Raw genomic sequence first — 11,258 nt, forward strand, 5'->3', positions numbered from 1 at the left:
GCACATCATAATATGCCATGTTATGTCTCAAGTGCAATTCTTCAAGAGAAATGCTGAGGTAGGGACAAGTTTCTTGCTCCATTGAAAATGTGTTCCTTGGTTTCATTTGGAGGTGATGGCACAGCTCCGTTTCGTTGCTTGCTTCCATCTCTCAATGCATATGAGCCGGAAGCATTCTCACATTATAAAAGATAACTGTACTTTAGTCAATAACTACTTCCTTTTGCTTCTCTGCATTTCAGAGAAGCGAGCGAAGAACGATGAGGATATTGAGTTGGGCAATGTTTTGAAAGTACAAGAACTTGGAAAACAAATGCATATGAGATTTTTGAGTCAATGATTAATGAAGAACATGGTGTATGAATAGGGATCCCTATGGGATGGTATCTCTTGGATAGGTTGTTTCAAAAAGGCAATTGGGACAGCCAATCTACCACACTTGGGTGATAGAGAGGTTATTCCCATTTCCTCCTCTTTATAGTCCAAGCCTGTCGATTAAATTGCACACAAAAATCTGCAAGAGCTCCAGTCTTGAGTATCCCATGCTTTAGGTTTAGTACACTGCTTAAATTGCACACAAAAATCTACAAGAGCTCCAGTTTTGAGTAACCATGCTCCAGGTTTTGCACACTGGCTCATACTCTTAATGTTCAAGTCAAGCTAAGTAAATGGAATATTTATCTACTACATTTTGCCACTTCAGAATTCCAATAGATTTTGCAAGACAAGGGAGAAAATCTTCACAAGTATTCCACAAAATAGAGTAATCTTTGAGAAATTAGGTACAATATCCTTCTAGGTAAGCATAGAAAGGAATTATGTATGATAAAATTACTGACAAGATATACTGCAGACCCATGCAGAGAAATAGCCACAGCATTGCAGTCCAGTTTGCTAAAGAGAGTGCCATTGGTGGACGTTTGAAAGTTCATTGTGTCGACATAAACATAAACACAGACAGCATTTGTCCAGGCACTTCTTTCCCAAAACCCTCATCTCCAGTAGAATGTTTCTTGAAGTACAAAATTACTGTTTGAAAAGCACATGTTATAATGGAAGACTATGTGCGCTGCAGCAATATAGATGCAATAAAGAAAATGTTACAAAGGACTTGTACAATCCTGCACTGGTGAACCTTGAAAACCCTCAGTGCTCATCCTTCCTCGCAGTTGAATGTTTCATTGCAAAAAAGCACATCATCTTCCTCTCTTTACTGCCTCAAATCTTCTGGTTACAGAGCCTTAAAAATCCTTCTTATGATACTCAAATCCTCGACTCGCTTCGGGTTGAGATTTCTGGGATATCAATGTACACCTCCACATCATCTTCCTCTCTTTACTGCCTCAAATCTCCTGGTTACAGAGCCTTAAAAATCCTTCTTATGATACTCAAATCGTCGACTCACTTCGGGTTGAGATTTCTGGGATATCAATGTACATCTCCACAAGAAATCCATCCACTGAAGCAAAGAGACAACAAAAATGTTGCGAAGTAAAGATAAGTACACAAGTTGAAGCAAGAGACTGCCTTCACTCTTTTCCTTATGTTGTTTCCTGCCTCCAGCTATTTCATAAGAAAATTTGCATCAGATACCGTAACATTTGCTTCCGGCCCCTGATGTATGTAGACAAAAACTAAGTTCTGCTGTGTTGGTATGGCTTTCAACCATGAAGGGAAAGCGTAAGTTGTTGGTCCACTCTTGGAGAGGCCCCACAATGGGCCCTTGAGCCCCTCTATTGTCAACTGTATTGCTTGCAATGTATTGGGAGAATTATTCTTTACACTGACTTGGTATCGATAGTACTTCTCACCATTGGAGCTCCATGAGTTGGTCATGGTTTGAGAAATCGGCAGCATTGACACGGAATCAGATGCTGTAGAAAAAACCAAAGGTAAAACAAAAGGCCCTATATGTCAAAAGAAAGAGAGAATGTGAAGAGTATTACCTGGAATAGAGAGCTGATTGCTGTAAGTGGTGCTAGAGCCGTGCAATCGTGCAAGCACCCCCACCATGGGCCCACTGTTGTAGGTGGTAGGTTCACTCTGATCAAAATTCACCCTATCATCTGCGTAATTGTCATTCTCATCAGGGCCGCCGACAAGGGCACCCACATGTACATTGGGGTCACCTGAACTATAGGAATACCAGGTCTGGTAGCCCTTCCTGCAGGCCACAAAACTTGGATCCTTTTTATAGGACACGATGGAAGCAGCACGATGATGAGTCCTCCGTGGATAGTTGGATCCAACACCAACCATGTAGCTGGTGCCCCTAGGATTGTTTCCAAGTATATAGTCCACCTAACAGAAAAGGTCAACAAAAAGTCACCCCTCTGGATTAACAACCAACGCCAAATTGCTCATCATGGAGTATGGCCGATCCGAAAATTAAGAAAGGGACACACTTTTGGAGACTACATATGCATGCACACTGCCACACATACAAACAAAGATACCTAATGAATATAACAAGCTTACTTCCACACAACTGCAAATCCAATCATGCACATACAAACAAAGATACCTAATGAATATAACGAGCTTCCTTCCACACAACTGCAAATCAAATCATGAACCATCACATCGATTTGAACGTTTGATACACGTACCCGGTCATGGATACAGAAACAACCATGGTACACAAACACACTACTAAAAACATAATTGCCCAACCTGGGATCTGGCCATGCTAAAGAGCTCCCCTGCTCCAACTTGCCCACCAGCGCATTGCAAACGCTGATGAGATTTTTGTAGATAATCGGAATATACAGTCATGAGAAAGGAGGCACTGCTAACATACTGCATATTGTTCCAAGCCCTTGTATACATCAAGCCCCCTACATCATCATAGAAAAAAGTTCACAATTTCTTCACAACGTAAGGCTCATTTCACAAAAATGACTGTTCATACCTGGTGTCCTGGCCACATTCTTCCCATAGTTCTTTTGCAAGCAAGCACACATGAAAAATGCCGCCTGGGATTGGTACTGCTTCAACACCTGTATGTTTGAGCCCCTGCCCTCTAGCAATATCTGCAACAAGAGTCTCTCCTTTTATTATCCCAGAGAGAAATTGTAGAGATTTGATAGTGAAGCATGTGGGACTTGCAAGAATTCAAAAACATTGGAGGTATAATAGGGACACTGACCTTTGTTGCAAGGACCTGAACACCTGCGTATTTGACATCCCAGCTAAATTCAGTCATCGCCCACCCAGTACCACCTAAATTATGCGCATTCTGGATAGCATAATTCAGGTAGTTGTTGTCTGCAGTTGCCTCAAAGAGCCAAAGAGCAGCCCATAAAAGCTCATCCTGGAGCAAGTAAAGAGACAGACAGACATGAGTTGAAATAGAAAAGAAGATCTTTTAGTAATGAAGAGCGATGCACGGTTAATTAATCAAGCACAAGCATCATAAATCGATTCATGCAAGTACACTGTCACTGCATAGTTAAATGACAAGATTGCTACACATCATACATACATCAAATCCACTTTCCGATCGATAGTACTTGCGGGCAACTGCAATGGTGCTGTCGTATCTCCCACGGTGAGTATCGGCAAATGTGAAGAGCTGAAAGGAATATACATTCTGTGAGAGAATGCAATTTGGGTTGTGCAAATGCCCAGAATGGTCTTCAGAAACTGAACATTACTTGTTTAGCATGGCTAAGGAGGACTTGTGAGTAGGAAGGATTTGTATGCCTGAATACTATAGAGGCAGCTGCCATAGCTGCTGCTGTTTCACCAGCCAAATCAGAGCCAGGGCTGCTCTCACTTATATGGTACGCTTGTCGGGAAGTTGTCATGTCCTCTGGTCTTTGCCAGCAATAATGATCAGAATCTCCATCTCCAACCTGTCATAAACACAAGACTTTGAAACCACCAAGCAATTCCTCTTCAAATAAAGGTGGGTTTTACTCCAAATGCATGCAATGGCCCTACAATTCCTCTCATAGGCAAACTAAGGCCAATGAGATCAATCACATTTGTAACGAGGAGAAATGCATTCAATGTGTTATATCCATTGATGAAGCAAAATGACAAACACCTATCTTACCTCTCCCCACAGAAGATTAGGCTCTGGGTGAGCTTTGATAAAGTAGTCAGTTCCCCACTTGATTGCCTCCCGGGCATGCCCAAGTTCACCAGCTGAAGCCATATCGCGTCCGTACTCCAACACACTCCAGCTCAGCATGGTGATAGTGAAGGCCATTGGAAGCCCAAACTTTACATTATCACCTGCATCATAGTAGCCACCAACTAGATTCACCTGCATTGGGCATCCACACATACATTTTCCATCATGATATGTTGTACAGAATATTTGGCAAGGTTCTTTAATGTGAGAATCAATTACGACAGGATTGCTTAGTCGCAGGTGCATACTCATTGGAGAATTTATAAGTTCAGTCATTTCAATTCATCCCGCAATCTCGTATAAAGAAAGACAAATGTGAGGCTTTTATTATTTGCATAGTGCATTGCAGATAGGTTATGTGCACTCATGCACTTGATTCCTACTAAATAACCATGGACGACTGCTCGGATGGATCACATTCAGGATATCTTGACAATTCACATTCAGAGTAGGCTTTCGGTTGTTGTTTTGGACCTGACAGTAAAGTGTATACTCAGACAACACCCTTCTGAGTCCCAGATCAATTCAATCCTAGACACGGATGCTAGTCCCAGCTACAAAAGGCAGTGCTACAACGAGACTCACTCTCTCTCTCTCTCTCTCTCTCTCTCTCTCTCTCTCTCTCTCTCTCTCTCTCTCTCTCTCTCTCTCTCTCTCTCTCTCTCTCTCTCTCTCTCTCTCTCTCTCTCTCTAGAATTGTATATATCTTTGTTTTGTACTGTTGTTAGGTTATTTGGTTACTCTGACTTTGTATCAGATCCACCACCTTGTAACTTTCTGGTCTCATAGGTCACTATGGCCTTTTGAAGACGTTAATATAACATTTCATTTCATTTCATTTCTCTCTCTCTCTCTCTCTCTCTCTCTCTCTCTCTCTCTCTCTCTCTCTCTCTCTCTCTCTCTCTCTCTGACTGACCGACCGAGCGATTGAACTGGGAAATCCAGGCCCGCGACTGCGAAGAACTACATAGCATCGACGGAGGCTACGACAGAAAATTCAGAGCACGCTGCCAGGCATACACGACGCCCGGTCAAACTACTAACCATGGAGGAAATTGATGAGATTCGCCAATGACCGATGCTAGATCTCTTGTGATTCAGCTATCCCAACAAGCCGCCCATTATTCTGCTTAGTTTTTGCTTGACTCACATCGACCAACTTAGGACCCCATAGTATATCTTTGTTTTGTACTGTTGTTAGGTTATTTTGTTACTCTGACTTTGTATCAGATCCACCACTTCGAAACTTTCGGGTCTCATGGGTCATTATATGGCCTTTTGAAGACGTTAATATAACATTTCATTTCATTTCTCTCTCTCTCTCTCTCTCTCTCTCTCTCTCTCTCTCTCTCTCTCTCTCTCTCTCTCTCTCTCTCTCTCTCTCTCTCACTCTCTCTCTCTCTCTCGTTGTTTTGGACCTGACAGTAAAATGTACTCAGACATGCCCTTTCTGAGTCCCAGATCAATTCAATCCTAGACACAGTAGCTAGTCCCAGCTACAAAAAGCAGTGCTACAACGAGACAGACTCTCTCTCTCTCTCTCTCTCTTCTCTCTCTCTCTCTCTCTCTCTCTCTCTCTCTCTCTCTCTCTCTCTCTTCATGCCAAAAAACGAGGTCTCATAATAGGTATGATGCAACTTGGAAAGATCAGACGTAAACACTACCCTATCAAGCAAACATAAAGTCTATGGAATAAACAACTGCAGTGTAGAATGTACCTTCCAATAGGAGAGATACAGACAGAAGGAGAACTTACCCCTTGCTCGAAGCCATCTTTGAGAGCAGAGTGCGAGCGCCATGTCGCGCGTTGTGAGGCCGGAAGGCGTCCAGAACGCTGGCCTTCAAAGAAGAGCAGGCTACTGCGCAGGGCTGCGAGGTAGTCCGGGGATGCATTCGCGTGTATGGCACTCAGGGCAAGAACCAAAAAAATAAAGAAGGTACCCATATAGCTCTCTTTGTGTGTATATGAGTCCGCAGATGAAGCAAGAAATCGCTTTTCAAAAACGCACAGAGCAGACCAAAGCACGCGCGCACATTCACAGAAACAAGGAGATATTTGAGCGAATGGAGTCGGCACCTACACACACAGGACGATAAGTGCCTGCAATTGCCTCATCAATCTTTGTACAAGAGAGTTGGGCTGAAAGCGCGGTGCAGCTCGCATACGGATGCCCTGTGCGTAGCACACGAGAGCCTAGAGGCGAGCGGAGAGAGCTCAAGGAAGCAAGAGAGCTGCTCTGCTGGGACATCGAGTACAATGTAGGTGATTAATAACAAGAAAATGTGTGGGTCTGGGTGTGGGTGTAAGTATGTGAGTGTCTGTCGCCTTTCTCGCTCCTCTCAACTCTCAAGCTTTACGAGCCACGAGCTTTACGAGTCTGAACATGCACTGTGGGCGACAGGTAGATGAATTCGGCGTAGTCGGCGTGATTGAAGGGAAGGGGGATGAGAGCTTTATGGAAGAAAGCTCCATGATCTTTCTGTTCGTAAATCACGAGGCAGAATGAGCGAGAGAGAGAGAGAGAGAGTGAGCGTATGAGAGAGAAGAGAGAGGGGGGAAAGTGTTATCGCCCCAAAACCATATGAAAACTTAAAATACCAAGGCCGCCGTATGTACGATTTCACACTTGTCCGTCCCCCAAGGTTTCCTTCTTTATGTTTCCACACACCCTTATAGTGTTCCCTTTTTGACATTTTAGTTACAACCTTTTTGTAAGGCCCTTCATTACCTCCTTCTTGTCACTTTTGCCATGTGAGTGTGTATATGTGCCGTGCCTTTTGCTTTTTGATCGCACAAAAGCCTCTTTTGCAGCTTTCTCATGTCGGCACCTCAGCTCCCCACAATTTGTATACGTATCCACACCAAGGCTAGAAAAATACATTTTTTTCTGAGCGATCAAAATAAGGGCAAACTTGAAATCCTACCGGTTTCCACGTCAAAATTTGAAGTTCTTGTCGGTAATTACATTAAAACTTATGTAAATTTTTCGGTTTTCTTACATGCAAGCTCAAAATCTAACCGGGACTTCAAAACCTAACATTGATCCACACTGTTGTGAGACATCAAACTTGAGAGCTATACGTCGCTAAGTTAGGCTGGATTCACATCAGGCGACGAAAGGAAAGCTGAAATGTTGTGCACCAATGAGCTCACGCCAAATGGACAAGGTTGTTCACATTAGGCGGAGGCAAGCTCACTTTTCATTGCCATGTAGTGAAAGAAATTGGCTTCCTTTCTTCCAACACAACCCCCCCCCCCCCTCGCCCATGCCCTCCACATCAACATCTCTTTCCTATATATGCGATAATTTTCAAACTAAATAAAGAGTTTATTTTTGTCCTTTACTTGCACTTCCGCCTTTCCACTATGTTCACATCAGGCGGCGGAAGAAAACTCCCATTCCCTCTTCCAACCTCTCCTATGTGAACAACTAGATGGTGGAAGAGTACAAAACACCTCTCCTCCACCCGGAAGTTGGCATTTTACTTCCTTTCTTCTGCCTCCCCACTATGAACCCAGCCTTAAGCGGCATGTAGCATAGTTTGTGTAAAGTAAGCCTTGCTAGTTAAGAAGGCTCTTCAATACAGCACTAGACCCACAAGAAGGTTTGTCAAGGGGTGTTGGCCTAGTGGTAAAGGTGAGGGGCTCTAAGCACACCCACTATGGTTCGACCCTTGAGACATGCGGGTGTGGGTGTGTCATAATAATCAATATCTAATTCCCCTAAATGATTTTCTCATATTAAACTGATCATTTAATGTGGGGAAGTGCCAAGGGAGAAAAAGCTAGAATATTGGTTAAGCTAGCAGACCGGCCACAGTAGGAATCCAAAGGAGGGAAAATAGGGATCCAAGGGGGGGGGGCATCTGCAAAAGAGCCATGTGGAACAATGGGCCAAAAAGACCCTAAGGTTCAGCCCATTAAGACTTCCAAAATGCTAAGGTTCCAAAATTCAAAGGTTGTGTCCAAAGGTCAACCCTAGGGAAAATTGGATGCTTTGTGTGAACCCTAAAAGTCTTTGCACATCCCTACATGGGAGGGGGCGAGCCCAAAGCTAGGGGATGAGAGAGAAAGCCACACACCACACACAGGCTCCCTTTACACAAAGGGAATGAGGGACACATGTCAGCTCCCTAGGCCAGATGCCCACAAGGTGTGCCCAGTTCCTATTGGAAGACCCTTGAAGTGGACCAATGAGAATTAAGCTAGAGTAAATCTAGTTTAATTAATTTTAAAAACATTTAAAAAAAAGAAACCAATGAGAATTAAGTCTCCTAGAAGACTATTGGGCAGTCTCTCCAAGGGGTCCAATGAGCATTCAGGAGCCCCATGGCTTGCCTGATTCTATTGGCCAGGAGGCAAAGGGGTCCAATGAGAGTTTAGTTTAATTATTTAATTACCTAAAGCTCTCACAAAAGGGGAAAGGGGGACACATGTCAGAAGGCTATCACTTATGCTGCTTAATTCCTATTGGCTTGACTGGGGAGGTCCAATGAGGCAAAAGCCAGACCTATTTAGCAGCTAGGGCTCGCCCAATAGAGAGAGGGGGCTGATTTTTGCTTGGCATTGACACACACACACTCACACTTGACCATGTGTGAAGGAAGAATATCTATCTCCTCCCAAGCTTTAATGGAGAGCTCATCACCTACTCCAAGCTTGTGAGATAGAAGCCTACATCAACACTCTCTTGGCATGTGGATGCAAATCCAACCAAGAGCCAAGCTTCAATGCATGCTCATCTTCTCTACCAAGCTAATTACTAAGCTAAGCTATGCTAATATGAGTGATTATGTGAGGAGATGTACATCTTTCTCGTAAGATACTTCTGTTTCCTCTCAATCTACTCTGATACCCTGCTAGCTCTCACCATCTTCGAAGGTGTGTGAGGTCTTGGGTCTGAGAACGGGGATAATTCAAGTTGTGTTTGATTAAGTGTTTTGCTTGGTGTATGAAGCTTCCATCTTCATTGCACTAGCTAGTCTTGAAGGAACACAAAGAATTGTATTGTACAATGTCTCTCTGATGGGAGAAACCATAATACAAAGCCTTTTGGAGGGGGGACCGGCTCCATGCAAATCCGGTCCTCAACTGTTGTCAATAGCTTAATTTCTCTCTCTTTTGAAAGTATTGTCGATGCTATCTAACTAGGTGTTATGCTTTTTGTTGCTCTCTCCACCCAAGCACTCTTGTAATTCTCATTAGGAATCTATTCTAATGAAATGCCCACTATGTTCATGCTAATTTCCGCTACACATAAGATTTTAGGCCATTAAATGTTACAGGGTGAGTGGGCGCAATCTCGTAAAACTAGTCGAAGCGAAGCTTCGAATGGCTTTAAAAAAAAAAAATGCTCTTCAATACATCACTAGACCCCATATCACGTGCAAAAGTGCTACCAAATGAAAGGGCATGCGTACCGCGCTTGTCCCCAAAAGAACAACCGCCAAGATCCTCCTAGAGCTTCTTTGGTTGAAATCCAAGAGGAGGAGATTCATCAAACTCACCACAAAGGATCTCCTCTATGCCATGCTTGGGGAAAGGTAAGAGAACATGATGCTTTTATTCTCTTTGACCCTGGTTCTACTCACAATTTCATATCTATGGAGTTAGCCACCAAGCTAGGCATACAATCCTACGAGATGGGAGATATCCTACCCGCAGACAGTGCCTTCAAGGGGCAAGAAGCTTCAGTCACTCTCCTTAATCGGGAAATTGAGGCTTCATGTCCAAGGCTATGTGGACAAAGAGGACTTCTTTATCTCTCCTCTCAAGCATGAGGATGTAATCCTAGGGGCACCATGGTTTGACCGCCTGGCTGCCCATGTTAAATTTCCTGAAAGGAGAATCTCCTTTAAGTTCAGGGAAAAGGACATGTATATAGATGCTAAGGAGATGGGTAACACCATCCCATTGTACATACACCAGCTTTCAACAAGTCAATAAAGAGCTCTATTTCCGTGTACATGATTTTTGTTAAAGATTCTCAAAATGAACTAATGCTTTAGCAAAAGAAAATAAAAGCAACCAAAAGGAATTAGGTTATCCAATTTTCTCAAGGGGTTTTCAAGATGTCTTTATTGACGACATCCCTTGTGAGCTACCTCCTAAACGAGGTAATGACGACCATGCAATTGAACTTCTTCCAGGAAGTTCACCGCTAACAAACCTCCTTATAGAGTTTCTCAAGCTCAACAAGAGGAGATTATGCGGCAAGTGCATGAATTAGTTGAGAAGGGCATGGTTAGGCCTAGCTCATCTCCATTTTGCTCACCTGTGCTATTAGTGCAAAAGAAAGACGGCACATATCGTATGTGTGTCGACTATAGAGCACTAAATAGGATCACTATCAAGAATAGGTTTCCGTTCCACGGGTAGAAGACCTATTTATAAGCTACAAGGATCGACCTACTTCAGTAGGATTGACCTAAAAAGTGGCTATCATCAAATAAGGATAGTTGATCAAGACATTGTAAAGACCGCATTTCGTACTACATTTGGTCTTTACGAATACATTGTCATGCCTTTTGGCTTGACTAATGCACCAGCCACATTCAACCGCTTGATGGAGAAGCTGTTCAGGCCTCATCGAACCTTCACTGGAGTGTTCTTTGATGATATTATCATCTACTCTAATTCATTGGAGGAACACAAGCAACACCTCCAGGTAATATTTCAAGTTTTAAGAGAGAATAAACTTTATGTTAATCGAAAGAAAAGTGAATTTTTCTTGCAAGAGATTCAATATTTAGGTCACATTATCTCTCAAGATGGAATCCAAATGGATCCATCCAGTTAGAGGTAATAAAAGGATGGCCTAAACCAAGGAATCTTCATGAACTAAGAAGCTTTATAGGTATGTGTGCATACTATAGACGCTTCATAGAAAAGTTCACACAAATTGCGGGACCATTACATGACCTAACAAAAAAAATGTTAGGTATACGTGGTCTGCTAAGGAGAACAATGCTTTCGAAAAGCTTAAAGAAAAGCTTATCTCTCAACCTGTGCTTACACTACCGGATCTCTCAAAACCATTTGAGGTCCAATGTGATGCTTGTGGTGATTGCCTTGGGCTGTTTTGCTCCAAGAAGGGCACGCCATAGGCTATGAGAG

The 11,258-nt window shown here is 43.0% G+C and overlaps 1 protein-coding gene across 1 annotated transcript; it reads right to left on the bottom strand.

The window, feature by feature from the left end:
* Nucleotides 1-749: 749 nt before the first annotated feature.
* On the bottom strand, nt 750-6,639 carry LOC147453789 (endoglucanase 19-like). The gene is made up of 9 exons (XM_086515888.1): nt 5,898-6,639; nt 4,061-4,273; nt 3,657-3,857; nt 3,485-3,574; nt 3,149-3,313; nt 2,912-3,032; nt 2,674-2,837; nt 1,947-2,301; nt 750-1,874 (listed from the first exon to the last, which is right to left on the bottom strand). Exons 1-9 carry the CDS (start codon nt 6,084-6,086, stop codon nt 1,564-1,566), a joined length of 1,809 nt encoding a protein of 602 aa, XP_086372014.1. The 5' UTR covers nt 6,087-6,639; the 3' UTR covers nt 750-1,563.
* Nucleotides 6,640-11,258: the final 4,619 nt, after the last annotated feature.

Source organism: Adiantum capillus-veneris, chromosome 7, assembly GCF_014529385.1.
Source record: "Adiantum capillus-veneris isolate H3 chromosome 7, ASM1452938v2, whole genome shotgun sequence".
Classification (NCBI taxonomy): domain Eukaryota; kingdom Viridiplantae; phylum Streptophyta; class Polypodiopsida; order Polypodiales; family Pteridaceae; genus Adiantum; species Adiantum capillus-veneris.

What these genes read in the sequence shown, in the direction of transcription:
- LOC147453789 (XM_086515888.1), bottom strand. Translation starts at nt 6,086, where the DNA reads ATGGGTACCTTCTTTATTTTTTTGGTTCTTGCCCTGAGTGCCATACAC. An exon ending in TTCAGGTCCTTGCAACAAAG is followed by an intron (nt 3,033 to 3,148) that starts GTCAGTGTCCCT and finishes CTCTTGTTGCAG; the next exon opens with ATATTGCTAGAGGGCAGGGG. An exon ending in CAATCAGCTCTCTATTCCAG is followed by an intron (nt 1,875 to 1,946) that starts GTAATACTCTTC and finishes TTTTTTCTACAG; the next exon opens with CATCTGATTCCGTGTCAATG.